This window comes from Cnephaeus nilssonii (assembly GCF_951640355.1).
Source record: "Cnephaeus nilssonii genome assembly, chromosome: 5".
Taxonomy (NCBI): Eukaryota; Metazoa; Chordata; class Mammalia; order Chiroptera; family Vespertilionidae; genus Cnephaeus; species Cnephaeus nilssonii.
In genome coordinates, this window is record NC_137076.1 from 102,139,685 (window position 1) to 102,156,873 (window position 17,189).

Genomic DNA, 17,189 nt, shown 5'->3' on the forward strand with positions numbered 1-17,189 from the left:
CATTCTCTGTCCTGACTTTAAATGTGGAAACACATGTAAGTATTTATTGGGCAGTCAGAACTCCTCAGGGGGATAAACATAAAAAAGCAATGCCTTTTCCCCCAGTCACTTCCTTCAGTCACGCTTGGTTGACATCTTTCCTGACATTTAATGACATCTCAGAAGAAGACTTCATTTCCATATCCAGTGTAATGTTCCCTTTCTTCTTCGCCTTCCCAGCTTCCATGAGGCTGGGGCCGGGAGTCTGAAGTTCTCCCTTTCTCATTCTCTGTCTTCCCTGATCAAAGGAGCCCAAAGATCAGCCTGTCCCCTGCACCCGTCGTCATGTAGCTGGGGAATGAGATGCCAGCCACCCCCCAACATCTCTGAGTGAATCTCCTGGACTGCATCTCCACGCTTGGGTTGGGTTTGGGGTATGAGGGAGCTATACCATGCCCTCCTGGGGTGACCATATCTGCCACCTCCAAAGATCTGTCTCTCTGTCTGTCTCTGTCTCTCTTCTGATTACACAGACTGTGGTAGTGGGATGTTCCTTGGGGTTAGCCCAGCTTTTTCAGACTCTTCTTTATGAGCCCTTCTGAGGGAATGTCTGCTCCACCCTCAGTTATTTGCTACATGAGTCTCTATCTGGGACAACAGAGAAAGTTTAATTCCATCTACTGATGCATACACTATCCTAGCCACGTGTCTAAGATCACACAGACAATAAGTTGTAGAACTTGATTCTAATCCAGGCTTTGGTTCCAGAATTCACCCTCTTAACACATTGCAGACCAGTAGTTTTATTGCTAGCTTTAGCCAGTGGCCAGATAAGTTTCTATTGAATGAGTACAAAAAACGTTTTACATAAATGTTAAAGGCACGCTTTAAAATTAAATACCCTTATCGCTTCTCGGCCTTTTGGCTAAGATCAAGTGTAAAATTAAATACCCATTGCATGTTGAAGTTATTTATTACATGTTCTTACAATCTAATATCTTTTTAAAGTATGATACTTTGTAAAACATTTGTAATATGAAGTGAGAATTCTTGTGATCCATCCACAATGTGTTTTAATTACTGACAGGTACTAGCTTCTGTTTGATCTTAGTATTATTAGATATCTCAATCATACAGGAAAGTCAAATACACCCAGCCACTCACCACTTTAGGGAAACAAATATTAACGTTTCCCACGTTTTCTTCAGACATTTTTTTCAGAAACAAAAATTTTAGAGGCAGTTGAAACTCCCTCTTTACCCCTCCCTTATTCCATCATTGTATTTTTGTCCACACTATAGGTAACACTTCCTGAAATTGAGATGTTTTCTTCCTCTCTAAGGTTCTGTACCTTCGCCAGACATGTTTACCTTCATAATCCTGTTTTTTAAAACAATAGTTTTTGCAACAACTCTGTGGGGTAGGTGTTATTTCCCCATTTCACAGATGGAAATGTTGTAGGCGCTGGGAATGGCACCTGGTGTCTGACCCGTGGGGTCAAACCAAACCCGGGTCGAGCAACCTCAGTACTTGATTTCTGGATAAGAAAAGAATTCAGAGCCAATACCCAAACTCGCTAGAGAAAATTTATTTGAGCAAGCAGAGAGAAAGTACACTGGAAGAGAAATTTCAAGCTGGGGGTGGGGGGTGGATGAGATGGGGAAAGACGGGGAGGGGGCTAGGATTCCTTTTTAAACCCTGGGAGGGGAATTAACTGCTTTCTTCTTCAAACTGACCTATCAGGGGCTGTTCTGTTTTCTGCTCCTGCATAGAAGTTAGCGGGGGCTTTCCTCCACCCCCCCCCACCCCCTAGTTCTCTATGGGTGGGGGTCTACCACATGACCAACCACACGCCAGAGGAGAAAAGGTCAGGGGATCCCACCTGCATTACCAGAGGCATTCTAGGGTGGAGAGGAATCCTAAGGGTCAGGTCTTGAAGTGAACATTTCCAATATCTGCTCTGCCAGTTCTTTTTCATCACTGGGTGTCCAGGGTGTTCTGCCCTGGTGACCTTCTGTACCTGGCCCATCGTCCTTGCTCTGCTCATGTCTGTCTAACTGCCTACAACAAAAACACTGAGGCTTAGGTGACAACCGAACATCATGCTGCCGGGAGGTGACAGAGAGAGGACTGGGTCTCTAGGCTGTGACTCCTTTTTGGTGTGCTAGGATATTTTTACCTCTCCTACCTCTCCCCACCACCTGCAACTAAATCCTAGGTGACTAGAGAATTTAGGTGCATTCCATTTTGGTATTTGGGATGTGGGAAGAGTGGACAATTGGAGTATTTTGGCACTTCATAATTGTCCAGAAGAATGGTTTAAAAAAAAATCCCTTTTCTCATCTTCCCCACAATGCACTTTGTGAGTGTTCCATTTAAGAAAAGAAGTGCAATTGCATGGGCAGGATTAGCACAAAAGCCCTTGCTATTACTTAACTAGAAAGAAAAATGAGCCCTGGGGCAAGTCCTGGGGTAGGGTAAGAGCTGTGCTACACTGAGCCTGCTTTCGCTCCAGGTCTGTTGTCAAGGATTTGGCTGTGTATGCGCCTACTATTGGTATCTGCCTAGTCAGGTCTTGGAGTACAGCTGGGTAAAGCTGGCAGCTGACCAGATTAGGCAGCTGACTTCGGAAGGTCACAGAGATCAGTGATACAGCAGGGTGGGGATGTCAGCGAAAGTCCTAAGGACAGCCCTGAAGTAGTTGATGAAATCTCGTCACCTAGCATGGGGAGATGGTTGTAAGCCCTTCTCACCAAGTGTCACTGGGATTTATTTCTGAAAACACCTAGCCCCATGTGGTACATGGGAGGTGGACAATCAGTGTTGGTTGAACTTGCATCTGGGAGCCAGAATGTGTATCTGGGGGTAAAACTCAATAGACTCCATGCTCAGGAGTGAGCCAAAGTTCTGAGAATCAGGAAACCTACAAGTGTGCACAAGTAACTGAGTCTCAAGGTTCAGAGCAGGCAAAGTCCCTGGAATGGAGCCCCTGTGACAGAGATGCAGATGTGGGCATGAGCTTTGGGCAGGGACTCTTTGTCCCTTGATTGTTTTCCTGCTTTCTGGTGGATTTTGGTGGCCTTGGCCATCAAGCGGATCCAGGTCATTGCAACCAAGTGACCCTTATCTGTATTTGTACTCAAAGAGACAGTTATCTGTATTTATGCTCATCTCACCGGGGACATTGTGGCAGAACAGCTTGGCGCGCTGGCTTTGGAGCCATGCAGACATGCCCTTGAACCCTGATTGTGAGAATTGTCCCAGTACATCAATTGACTTGAATCTCTACTTCTTTACCTATAGAATGGGAATGTTAATACTTAGCCCACAGTATTGATATGAGGACTAAATGAGAAAATGCATGTACAATACTTAGCATACAGCTTTACATGAATTAAATGATCAATAAATGGTAGCGAGTGATATTACAGAAATGCTCTTACATGAAGTTGGTGGGATGGGGAAGAACTGTTATCGTGCAATGCTTTGGAGTGTCATCTCTGGAGTCAGATACTTGGGTTTAAGTCTTAGTTGTGTCACTCACCAGCTGCGTGACCATGAGCAAGTTGCTTAGTCTCTCTGTGCCTCTCTATTTTCACTTGTAGAATTGAGGCAGTAATTGTACTGACTTTCTAGGATTGTTGTGAAGATTAATTTATAATTAAAAACAAAACATAACAAAAAGCTTGACCATACTTGCTTGCACACAGCAAGCACTCAGAAAGGATAAGCGCTGTCATTAATGGCTAATTATTACCAATAATTATGGAGAAATTAAAGAGTAGAGTGAAAATAGAATGCCATGCTGTGTGGAGAGGTAAGGTTTTCACCACCGAAGTATTCAGCTGGAAAGTAGCTTGGTGGGAATGTGGTTTTGGGGATTCGGGTGCTGGGAGGAAGAAGATCTTAGGCAACCACCATTCTCCTTCCTACATTATACAGGAAGCATGGTGTGATGGCTGCTTATGTTCAAATCTTGACACTGTCACTGGCTGTGTGACCCTGGGCAAGTTACTTAACTTCTCTGTGCCTCAGGTAGACCACTCTTCTGCAAAAATGGGGTGATTATTACAGTTCCTATCGCATATGGTTGTTATGAAGATTAAAAGTCTTCATATTCAAAGAGTGCTTAGAATGGTACTTGATTCCAAACCTGAGAATCTTTCGCTCTAACCTCCATTCCTTTCTTTCTGCTTTCCTTCTCTCTTTCCTTTTATCCTTCTTCTCTCTTTCTTCCTCTCAAAACAGTAGCCACTGTGGGTCCCAGTTGCTTTGGAACTTTCTTTAAGCCCTGCCCCTCAAACTGTGTCATGACAGGAGGGGTGACTTTGCATTGTAAGTTGTTTGTTCTGGGACCTGCTCTTCAGTCTGTGGAGAACATATTTCAGCTACAATCTGTCAGCCTGGGAATGAGGGTTTGCTAATGAGGCTCCCTACAGACACGTTACATTTACGGGGATGACAAATGCCACTACTTGGCTGTGCTTGACTCATTTCAAAGGCCGGTAGGCTCATCACAGTCATCAGTACTTGCTACACTGAGGTTCGTTTTGTCTGAGGCCTGGGTGCAACTTGGATTTGTGTTAATTGTATCATTGGATATTCCTGCAAAAAGAAGAATCTTCTAAAAGTCTTTTTACCCATCCCTGAACTTGCCTGTTTTGTAATTCTAACTTTTGCAGATCATATTTAGATGTCATTTGCTGCTGTTAAAACTGGGATATTATTTTGGGATGTTTGCCAAACTCCCTTAGCCTTTCCATGTCCTTGAGGCAGAGGCTGAAACATGCACATGGACCCAGGACCCAGCAGGTGATGGAGATAAGGGAGGGGCTGGGTGGCGGCTGGTGAGCTGGAGGCACCTGCTCTGTCTAGGGACCAGCTGCTCCTCCCCGCCAGCCAGCTGTGGCCATGGGAGGGCGCTGGCCACCTCTGCTGGAACCTCGTGTTTTTTCAAAAGAAGAAGATGTGCTTTTATGTGGAATTCCTGTATTTGTACATGCTTTCTGGAGATGTTGGCAACCAACAGCTGGTTGAAGCCTAGGGGCTTCCCGACTTGATTTGTATCTAAGGTCCAACGCAGTTTTCAGGAGTTTCTTTGCTAGTTAACAACAAACAGACAAACAAACAAACAAACACACATACTCTTATGAAACAACAAAAATATCAGCAACAGACTTGTGCGAATAGATGAGAGACCTGTTTCTTTGTTTTCTCTTTGCAGACTGGTACAGGGGATACCTCATAAAGCACAAAATGTTACAGGTAAGATGAGTTTGTTCTGATTTGGGACAATACTGGGTATCTTGACATGCTGTTCCTTAGCAAACAGGTTCCACCCCTCCCTCCTTGGGTCCCGTGCTTTCCCACCTCTACAACTTGGTACTCCTGAGCCTCAACTTCCCCTTTCACTCATTCTTCAAGGCCATCCTGCAGAGCTCTCTTCTCCCTGAAACTTTTCCCAATATGCCAGTCATATTTGATTTCTCCCTTCCTTGAGCCCCCCTGGTACTGTGCATTTTTTATTTGAAATTTATCTTCTACTGCTTTCCTGTAGCGTGGTTTGGGCATTCATAATTTCCCCACTTATGTATCACCAAGACAGAGAAGAGACAGGGCCAGCCCCTGTCCCCGGGGAGTTCCCTTGTTCCAACCTCACATTACACCGTGTTCGTCTCCACGAGAGCAGGTACCCGCTTTGCTCCTCTGCTCACCTCACAGTGTCCAGCGCAGTGGCAGATGCCCCTCCTGTGCCTATGGGTTGAATTTAGGAAGGATTTTCCGAGTAATTGATAAAACTTTTATTAACTGAGCCAAGCTTTTGGAGGAAGAAAATAATAATAGATGCTTCTTCCTTCCTTCCTGACAGTGGTGTGTTGGGAGGCATGATCCTACTTTGCTCTCTAAAGAGCAATCAAATAAATCCAGGGAGAAAAGGATCTCAGATCAAACGAGTCCACTTGCAGCCAGGGAGACTCTTGCTCAGGACCTGACCTTCCCACTGCTCACAACTGTGCAGGGTGACTGGGCACAGAGGGGCCAGGCAGAGTGCCTTGTCTCTCTTAGAGTGAGTCCTTCAAGCACTCCTGTCTGGCTCATGTGATACATTGAGCGTCCATGTATCACACGGGGCTGGAGGGATCCTTTGAAATCTAGGGCTATTGTGGGATCTAGAAGAACTGATGGAGAACTGGAGGGGACCTGGTCCTAAATGGGTGGATTTAGAATCCAGCACTTGCTCTGCGGATGCTGGGATTATTTCTTGAAAGTTTGAGGATTTTTCCGGTAGTGGCTTTTGGAAAAGCCATGAGGACCTGGGGTCAGTTATTGCTGTGGGGATGTGTCATTCTGTTGTACTTTATGTTTTGTTATGTATATTATGCTATGTTATCTTATCTTATTCCCAACAGGGCATTTTTCCTAAGTCCTTTATCCACATCAAGGAGGTGACCATTGAAAAAAGAAGGTACCTGCCATTCTTCACCAGGCTTGGCCTTCAGTGGCTTAGGGGGTGTCTCTGTCCTGTCTACTTTGAAAGCATGACTTGGCGGATGTGATCCGTCTTTTTCGTGCCTGTCTTTATTTGTGTGGCTCCATTCCCTCACCTAATCCAAATTGACTGGTGCTCAGATCTGATTCTGAGTGGGTATCAGTAAGTTTGGAGAATCAAACTTTTCATTGGCAACTGCCTTTGAACTGTGCTAATTAAATTAACCGTGAATAATGAGCTTGAAGGGCCCACCCCAGTGAAGGAGGACATTAACAGGGAAGCCTCTTGCATTTGCATAATGTAATTGGTGTGGCTGTTGGAGGCAGTTTAGTCTCCTGACAGCAAGGACCCTCTCAGCAACTGCAGCTTAATGCAAATTGGCCAGCATTTTGTCTTGTTAGCACCTGGGTCCCAATTTCACACCACTTTCTCTTCTACCTTAAATAGAAATATTGAGAACATCATTCCTGCAGAAATTCCTCTGGCACAAGAAGTGACAACGACACTTTGGGAATGGGGCAGCATCTGGAAACAGCTCTACGTGGTGAGACTCTAAGCCCCGTTCCCAGGGATGGGAGCTTTTTGTAGTCTTTGTTTGGTTGAAATTTGGAATTTAGCATTGAACAGGGCAAGGTGGCTTTACTGATATAGTAGGACACAGTGTATGAGGACATCAAGGCCCAGAGAGGTTCGATGACTTTCTCAAGGACACACAGCCAGTTAGTGACAGAGCCATAATAAATGGGGGTCTGGTGTGATCCTTTTTTAAATTAATGCAAACATTTTCAAACTTGAATATTTTAAAGAATCACCTTGAGAGCTGTTACAATATAAAGCTTACTTCAATGGGGATCTGCAGTTTTAATAAACTCAGGGGATTTTGATTTCCTGGTCTGCTTACAACACCTTCAGAAATACTGTTCTCATATGTTAATTAACTAATGGCTGCTGTCCTCAGATCTATGAGGAAACTCTGACCCTGGAAAAACAAAGAGCGCATTTTGCATCTGTTTTCCCTGTATTGAATCGAATCTAATTTTAAGTCCTCCTTTGATGTTTCTGAAGTTCTAATGAAAGCAATTAGCTAAGAAAACCATTAAGCTGCGAGTGAAAATGTCAACCAAGGCTCCCCGCATATTTGTTACATCACCTTGCACAGCTGCTGCTGTACACACACGTTTTGCAGACTTACTTTTATAGTCGTAAATGTTGACTCCCATGTGGATTTTTCATAATATATGGTCATCGATACCTCCAATTCCGTAAGTTCCCCAACAGTTGTTAGGAAAGTTTGGGGGACCCACAGTAGACTTGAGGCTCATGTGGATCATTATTCATCTCTACTACCCTTTTGGAAACATCTCATACACATGCACCGGGGGAGCTTGGCGTTTCCCCTGGAGAAATCATTGACAACAAGTCCATCGTGCCCTTGACCCTAGTAAACAGCTCCTTAACCTTCCAATATTCCAGTATCACCTTTGTGAATCTTGCCTTATTTCCACACCATCTATGTAATGTTTTCTTAATACCTAAATTGGCTCCCTTTTAGTAAACTGAAATGATTCCCATAAGGAACTCTATAGCAAACTATTTCATTCTAGCATTTTCTAATTCTCTAACACCAATTGGATGCCCTACGATTCAATTCAATTTAACACTGACTACCCAGAGTTAGCATCAGACACCATAGATTTAAGGGCTCAACCCTGCAAGATTTGTCACTTCAAATGCCAGTCACAAGTCCTGCATCCCATTCGGGGGTTCTCATGATTCCTCCCCAACCCCACCTCGGGCTCTGCTCAGAGAGTTCTGGAAAGAGCTGTATTCATGGTTACTGTTTTATTAGAAGGGATGCAAGGCAGGAACAGCCACATGGAAGAGATGCCCAGGAAAGGCCCTGGGGTGGGAGTGGGCACAGAGCTGCTACGCCTTCCCCAGGTGTGCCACCCTCCCTACATTGAATCGAATCTAATCTGTTCACCATCTGGGGAGTTCCTTGAACCTTGTTGTGGAGGGTTTTAATCAAAGTCTCATTAAATAATCATGATTGATTATATCATTGACCATTGGTGATTGAGCTCAATTTCTAGTCCTTCTCAGCTCCCTGGAGGTTGGGAGTGGGGAGGTGAGAGGGACGCTTAAAATTCCAACTCTCGAACCCCATGATTGGTTCCTATGGCATCTAGCCCCCATCCAGAGGTTATCTAGGGGGACTACCAAGTGTCATGGCATTCGCCTAAACTCAGGTTTAGTTGAAAGGAGCTCATTATGAATAAGAAAAGACACTCCTATCTATCACCCAGGGAATGCTAAGTATCTTATGAGCTGTGCCAAGACCTGGGACAAAGACCAAAACTATATTTCATTAGACCACACATGCTTTCCCAAATGGAAAGCTAAAAGTACTTGGCACCATTAGAACATCATTCAAATAAATAACATTGAAAACAATGTTATTAAATGCTTGCTTTAGTACCTGCCAAAAGCTTTGAGCCACAGACCTTCTCTCTCTCTTTGTTAAAAAACCAGAAATTAACCAATGTGAGAGAGGAGTTAGAGATGTATTACATGAAGCTGCAACTTTCTTCTTGGCTTGAATAGGACAGGAGGAGAATCACCATAGAGGCCCATTAATATTTGGCGTGATGTCTTTGTTCCATTAAAAGCCATATTGCATCCCGCAGGTTGTATGCATGTCACAGTGGGGAAACACTGTCCTAGAAATGGACCTTTATCACCAGAAACATGGCCCTGGTTCCCAGCCTTAAAGGGGCCTGAGCTCTAGGGGTGGGAAAAGTTTCCCGTCTTCTCTTCTTGGTTCTTTGGATGGTCTAGTAATTAAATTGATATAAGACAGCTTAATAGGAGAAAAAATCAAATTTAATTTCATACTTATGGGAGACCCAAAGGTTTGAGACTCAAAAGGCAGCCAGGTGATGGAGGCTTCCAGAACATCCTGAGCTCAGGACAGGGGCGGGGTCTGGAATACAAAGGGGAGGAAGGTCATTCACAGGAAGGCAGAGGAGAGCTTTGGAAAACAAAGCTTGCCGTGTTCTGCAGATAAATTGCTTAGGTACAAAGGTATGTATGGTGAGAGCGCTCTTCCTGGTACAGGCCCTCCCTTCCAGTGTAAATTTAGGCAGTTGAGGGGGAGGTAAAGAGCGTTTCCTGAATCTGTTGGCTTTTGATTGCCTTAAGCTCAAAATAGTCCTCATGTCAAAGAGACATATTTTGGGGTGGCAAAATCTGCTCCCCTTCACAGCAGCTGCTCATGGTATTCCTGCCCAAATATCTTTTGGGATAAGTCAGAAATCATCCTTTCTGTAATCGAGAAGTGATTGGGATTGTTACCTTTGCTTTTGGGAAACCCTCGTGGCCCAGGGGACAGAGGGGGTATATGCCAGGGACTAAGACCACCACCCAATCCTTTGGTAGCTGGGGAAGGGTACCTCCTGCACCTGTGACTGGGGACTGTTTCCTGTCTCCTAGGCCAGCAAAAAGGAGCGCTTCCTCCAGGTGCAGGCCATGATGTACGACCTGATGGAGTGGCGGTCCCAGCTCCTCTCAGGAACGCTGCCCAAGGACGAGCTGAAGGAACTGAAGCAGAAAGTCACGTCCAAAATTGACTACGGCAACAAGTAAACACTCTTCCCTCTGAAAAGATGCTTTCTCCCCCTACCCACCCCCTCCTTCCCTTCCTCCCTCCCCAGAAGCTTGGTTTCATTTTTAGAGACGAGTTTGCCACTTTCTATTTGGGAAAAGGCTGTTACCAAGGCTGTGCTTGTGCGCCTTTGTTATCACCCCCCTGGGACCCAGGACAGGCAAGCGGAGAGCAGGCTTGCTTATGCAGTAGTTATTACCCGGCTGAGAGATTTAGGACACTCATTTAACCTACTTCCGAGGGGCTGGGGAGCGCAGTCATGCTGGCTCACTTTTGGCTTAGTTGTCATTTTATTCCGGCATTTACAAAACTGGTCCTTAAATCCCAGTGTGAGATTTAACGTCCTTCCCCATCCTAAATTATCCAAGCCCCATACTGTCAGCTAACTCATGCACAGTTACAAAAGCATTTCCTCCAAAGGCAATAGCAGAGATTGATTGGAGTTTGAATGTTGTGAAGTTAAGGAGAACATGAAACAATTTTTCGAGGCAGGGAAACCTACTGGTAATAATAATAATAGCGGTAATAATATTTTAACTAACATTTAATCTGGGCTTCTTATGCACCAGGCATGCTAAGTGCTCTGCATGCACTGTCTCATTTAATTCTTATAACAACTCTATGGGGTATGCATGTGTAGTGTCCTCACTTTTTTTCAGATGAAGAAACTGAGGCTCTTAAAGAGGTTCAATCACTTATTTGTGGTCACACAGCTAGTAAGTGGAAGAACCAGCATGTAGTTCCAGGCTGCCTGGCTCCAGAGTCCATGGGCCTCACCACTGTGTGACTTGCAGAGCATTTGAGAGCCATAAAGGCCTCCCTCCCCTCCAAATGCCTTACTCATTTGTTTATTCATCCCAACAACAAGTGAGTGTTGAGCACTTACGATTGGACCGATTTCCTGCTAAGTGTGGAGGCTTTAGAAATGAAAGTTTCTGTCCACTAAAGGACCACAGCCCAATTAGGACTGAACTCCAGGGAAACTATTGATATGTTTTGTTGTCAGTTTGATGGCTTAGGAAAAAGATGTTCTTAAGTTGATTGGAGAAGGAAGTCAAGGAAGGCTTCTGGAGGAGGTGACTCCAAGCTGGATTTTAAAACTTAAAAGAAGTGGGTAGGAGTGCCCACTTCTTTAAATACCCAGACTGCAAAGTGGGTCAAAAGTCTGGAACTTCCCTGAGGAGGAAGTAGAAAGGGCCTATTCAAGGAGAATAAGATCATTTCCTAGCAGCCAGGCTTTCTTGCCTTTGTCATATGGAAAGAGCTAGAGAGATCTTGGCACTTGGAAGGAGATCCAAAGAGGAAAGCCAATGGGTCCAACTTACAGCTGCTTTCCATCCCAGGAGCCCAGTCCTTCTGCTGGCTCCTCAGCTGGCAGCTGCCAAGCGTGTCCAAATCTGCTTATAATGCACACGGCCCAGAGTGACAGGACGACAAGTTTGCGGCGCAGCTGCTGCCACCATTGGTGCGGTGGCATCTGAGCACAGCCACAGTTGGGAGTGTGGGACTTGAGGGGAGTTTTGCTGCCTTACAGCCATGGTCTCTGTGACCTTCAGTTGTTGTGTCCTCCCAGAGGCTCCTGAGAAAAAGGACCAAGATGGAAGAAACAGTCCAGCTCATTGGAAGCCTTTCCTGGGTTAGGGGCTCTTGCAGACCCTGGGCCTCCTGAACAGTAGTTGCCTCCCTTCTGGCCTGTCTCTCCCGCTGTGCTGGAAGCTCCTCCAAGACAGCAACTGTCTAACTCATGGCTGTGTGCCAGGGACAGACAGGGTCTGCACACAGTAGGTGCTCAGTGAGTTGTCGCTGAAGGAGTGCATGAGTGATGGTGATGGAAGAAAGAGGAGAGAACAGGCCCTCCCTCCATCAGCCTTCCCTCTGCGGCATGGCCCACCCAGCCCTGTGCTTTTAGTTTCAAGCAGTTCCCCTTGGGGAAGTGAGAGACACCCTCAGAGACTGAGGCCCTGAGCTGAGGGGCCGCTTGCTTCTCGCCTCCCTTCCCCGATGACTTCAGCTGGAAGTGAGAGAGAACTGTGCACCTTGAATTAACACAGGCTCAGAGCTCTGATCTGGGGTGTGGCGAGCGGCCTCCTGAGAGTCAGAAGGCTGGACCTCTGGGCAGAGTGTGGCTGTGAGGTCAGGGAAGCATGACCGGGTGCTGAGTGTCCATGGAGTGATCAGAATCAGCCCATTTCCTCCCCAATTCACTCCATCCCTGCACTGAGACAATTTTGTTGAGCACCAAAGTAGTCCCAAGGACATTTATAAAATGCATCCTCTATACTAGTACATATTTCACAACAACAAAAAGCCAGCAAGTGGGACTAATAATGACCTACTGAGTGCTTGCTATCTGCCAGGTACTGATTTAAGCACCTTCCATGTATTAACCCATTTAAGTGTCAAGACAGGTTCCCATTTCTCAGATGAGGAAACTGAGGCTCACAGAGTAATTAGGTCATTTTGTCCAAAGTGCACTGGCATTTGAACCAGGGGGCTTGATTCTAGGGTTCAGTGCTTAACCACTGCATTCTACTGCTTCCCAAGGACCATGCGGATTGGAGAGAGAGAGAGAGAGAGGGAGGGAGGGAAAGAGAGAGAGAGAGAGAGAGAGAGAGAGAGAGAGAGAGAGAGAGAGAGAAACAGACATCTTAGTAGGAAGTTATGCATTGCTTGAGAGGAGGAAGCATGAGCGAGAAGGTGAGAGGAGGGAGGCAGGGGTGGGAGGCAGGGCAGGGTGTGACAGCTCTGAATCTAACAAGATTAGTAAGAATTATTCAGTGAAGAATTGCAAGCAGAGAGAGAGAGAATGCAAGATGCAAGAGGAGTTGTGAGACGAACATGAACAGGGAGAGGAAGGCAGATGGACCAGAACCTTGAGGGTCTGAGCGCCAAGTGGAGAAGTTTGGATTTGTCCAGGGGGCAATGGGAAACCACAGAAGGAGCCATTTCTGTTTTATTTATCTTAAAAAAAAATTATTTTTAGAAAAATGCACACAGTGGGGGCTTCTTCCCCCACCTTCATCCTGGGTTCATTTGATAATTTTCTTGAACAGAAGAGAGCAGTGGGGCCAACTCCTAAGCAGAAAATGTCAAAATGGCCAGTTCTCCAAAACGAATGGTCTGCTGTCCTGTTGGGGGCAGCCCTCCTGATGCTGAGTCTGGGGAATCCCGGCAGTCCCGCCCATCGACTACTGAAGCTCTCAGTTCTAAGTGAGACTGGCAATGGACTGGCTCTCTGTGTCCAAAGAGTGAGGGATGAATCCTCAAATGACCCCTCCAACGCCCAGGGTGGCTGCACCTGGGAGAATGTTTTATTCATACATTTTAGAACTGAATCCACTTTGATAAATTTTGAAGAGAAAGAGCTAGAGAGATCTTGGCATTAAATTATGTATGGGCGATGCTCCATCTTTTCCGAGGCCACGTGAGCCTCTGCTCGGCATTAATTGAATGCATTTGTCCCCCCCTGAGCACGGTCCATTCTGCACCATGGCCGACCAACATTATGAGTCATATCTAGTGGGAAGTTAATTTCCTAATGAATGTGGACAAACGGTGAACCTTGGCTCCCTTCTGTTTGCATTTGGATGAGATGAGAGACGTACCTCTCAATCCGATTCTCAAATAAGAGATGAAAGCTTCGTCTCCTTCCTTTGTCTTTGCTCTCCTTCCCCAATCTGGGACCCGGCAGTGGTGCCTAAGCAGGACCACTATTGGCCTTCTCAGAATCTCCATCAGCCCATCTCCCCTAGGGACAACTGAGGTCCTCCATCTCATCATCAAGTGCAAAAGCAGCTTCAAATTAGGCCTCTGCAAACCTACCCTGGGTCCCTCAATCCAATACTGCTCCTAAGCGCCTATCTATAATGCATATCATAGAGGGCAAGAGTGCAGACTAGGATGTAGTATTACTTTTTACTAGCTGGGTGATCTTGAGCACATTAATTAGCCTCCATATCCTTGGTCTTTCTTCACCAGTAAAATGGGGGTATTAATAGTATCTCCCTCAAGGGTTGTTGTAAAGGTTTAATGCATTAATACACATACAACATTTAATAGATGTGAGCTCATTACAAGCGCTGTGTGAGTCTTTGCTGTTATTAGTAGTCATTGATGCCAAACAGAATGGCAGATGAAGTTGAAACAAATCAATAACAAAGGAGAAAGTGTGTGACCTGGAAATCAGAGAGCTAAAGAGAGATTTGCCCCCAACAACTATGTTCAAATAGTTATTAAATAAATAACATGTGAATACCCTCTCTGCATTTATATTATATATATATAGTAGAGGACCGGTGCATGAAATTCATACACGGGGGGGTGGGTGGGGGTGGGGTTGGGAGGGGGGTGGTCCCTCAGCCCGGCCTGTACCCTCTCACAGTCTGGGAGCCCTTGGGGGATGTCCAACTGATGGCTTAGGCCTGCTTCTCGTGGGGAGCAGACCTAAGCCGGCAGTCAAACATCTTTAGCACTGCTGCGGAGGTAGGAGAGGCTCCCACCACCGCCGCTGCACTCACCAGCCATGAGCATGGCTTCTGGCTGAGCGGTGCTCCCCCTGTGGGAGTGCACTGACCACCAGGGGGCAGCTCCTGTGTTGAGCATCTGCCCCCCTGGTGGTCAGTGTACGTCATAGTGACCAGTCGTCCAGCAGTTATGGTCAATTTGCATATTAGCCTTTATTATGTAGGATTGCATTATATCACATCACATCATATATCATATTAAAATGTTAAACAAATTGAGATAAGGCACATGTTTCCTTTGACACCCCCCCCCCCCCCCCCGCCCATGTCTCCTAGTCCTAGGGCTCTATCTCTCCTCATAGGTACTCTTGTTGATGGTCTTGGTAATTTGGTGCATTTTGTCCAATCTTCTCTCTCTGTACATTGTCACTCATGTACATGCACCCAGATAACATATCTGGCTCGTTTTGTGTGTTTTTTTTTTAATATAAAATACACTGTATGCATCTGTCTATACTTTTTTTTTTCATTGAGATACCTCATTAAACATATTAAAAATTTTAAACCCTGCTTCATGAAATTCCATCACAGATCACAGATTATTTAGCCATTCCCTTTTTTTAAAAAAGAATTCTTTATCGTTTAAAGTATTACATATGTCTCCTTTTCCCCCATTGACCTCTCCCTTGCCACCCCTACCCCCAGCACAAGCCCTCATCCCCCTAGTGTCTGTGTTCATTGGTTATGCTTATGTGCATGCACACAAGTCCTTTGGTTGATCTCTTACCACCCCCCTTCCCTGCCTTCCCACTGAAGTTTGGCAGTCTGTTTGATGCTTCTCTGTCTCTGGATCTATTTTTGTTCATCAGCTTATGTTGTTCATTATATTCCACAAAAGAGTGAGATCATGTGATATTTATCTTTCTCTGACTGGCTTATTTGTCTTTGCTGCTCTTCCCCAATCTGGGACCCGGTAGTGGTGCCCAAGCAGGACCACTATTGGCCTTCTCAGAATCTCCATCAACCCATCTCCCCTAGGGACAACTGAGGTCCTCCATCTCATCATCAAGTGCAAAAGCAGCTTCAAATTAGGCCTCTGAAAACCTTAGCATACTGCTCTCCAAGCCCATCTATGCTGTTGCGAATGATAAAGAGTTCTTTCTTTTTTTATAGCAGCGTAGTATTCCATTGTGTAGATGTACCATAGTTTTTTAAAAATTCTTTATTGTTTAAAGTATTACATGAGTCTCCATTTTTCACCCATTGACCTCTCCCCCATCCCTCCCTCCCCCAAGCACAAGCCCTCACTGCTTCCCTACTGTCTGTGTTCATTGGTTTTGCTTATATGCATGCATACAAGTCCTTTGGTTGATCTCTTAACCCCTCACCCCCCGCCTTCCCTCATAGGTTGTACAGTCTGTCCGATGCTTCTATGTCTCTGGTTCTATTTTTGTTCATCAGTTTATGTTGTTCACTATATTCCACATATGAGTGAGATCGTGTGATATTTATCTTTCTCTGGCTGGCTTATTTCGCTTAGCATAATGCTCTCTAGTTCCATCCATGCTGTTGTAAATTGTAAGAATTCCTTCTTTTTTTTACAGCAGCGTAGAATTCCATTGTGTAGATGTATCACAGTTTTCTAATCCACTCGTCTGCTGATGGGCACTTAGGCTGTTTCCAAATCTTAGCTATTATAAACTATGCTGCCAGGAACGTAGGGGTGCATATATCCTTGTAATTGATGTTTCTGTTTTCTTGGGATACATTCCTAGAAGTGGGATTACTGGGTCAAATGGAAGTTCCATTTTTAAGTTTTTGAGGAAACACCATACTGTTCTCCACAATGGCTGCACCAGTCTGCATTCCCATCAGCAGTGAAGTAGGGTTCCTTTTTCTCTGCATCCGTTTGTTGATTTGTTGATGATAGCCATCCTGACAGGTGTGAGATGGGATCTCATTGTTGTTTTGATTTGCATCTCTTGGATGATTAGTGACTTTGAGCATGTTTTCATATGTCTCTTGGCCTTCTGTATGTCCTCTTTCAAAAAGTGTCTATTTAGGTCCTTTGCCCATTTTTTGATTGGATTGTTTATCTTCCTTTTGTTAAGTTGTATGAGTTCCCTGTAAATGTTGGAGATTAAACCCTTATCGGAGATAACATTGGCAAATATGTTCTCCCATGCAGTGGGCTTTCTTGTTGTTTTGTTGATGGTTTCTTTTGCTGTGCAGAAGCTTTTTATTTTGATGTAGTCCCATTTGTTTATTTTATCCTTAATTTCCATTGCCCTAGGAGCTGTATCGGTAAAGATATTGCTACGTCATATATCTGCTATTTTTCTGCTTATGGATTCTTCTAAGATTTTTATAGTTTCCTGTCTTATAGTTTCCTGTTTAAGTCCTTTATTCATTTTGAATTTATTTTTGTATATGGTGTAATTTGGTGTTCTAGTGTCATTTTTTTTTGCAAGTATCTGTCTAATTTCCCTAACACCATTTATTGAAGAGACTGTCTTGACTCCATTGTATGCTTCTGCCTCCTTTGTCAAATATTAATTGAGCATAATGGCTTTGGTTGATCTCCACCATAGTT

General features: G+C 44.9%; 1 protein-coding gene across 1 annotated transcript in view; it reads left to right on the top strand.

The window, feature by feature from the left end:
- DOCK2 (dedicator of cytokinesis 2) overlaps positions 1-17,189 on the top strand; it is a 365,999-nt gene that overhangs the window by 19,742 nt on the left and 329,068 nt on the right. Inside the window, exons 3-6 of the mRNA XM_079772611.1 lie at positions 5,204-5,244; positions 6,390-6,445; positions 6,917-7,013; positions 9,962-10,110. Of these exons, the coding sequence (XP_079628737.1) occupies positions 5,204-5,244; positions 6,390-6,445; positions 6,917-7,013; positions 9,962-10,110 (343 nt within the window). The remainder of the gene's footprint in view (positions 1-5,203; positions 5,245-6,389; positions 6,446-6,916; positions 7,014-9,961; positions 10,111-17,189) is intronic.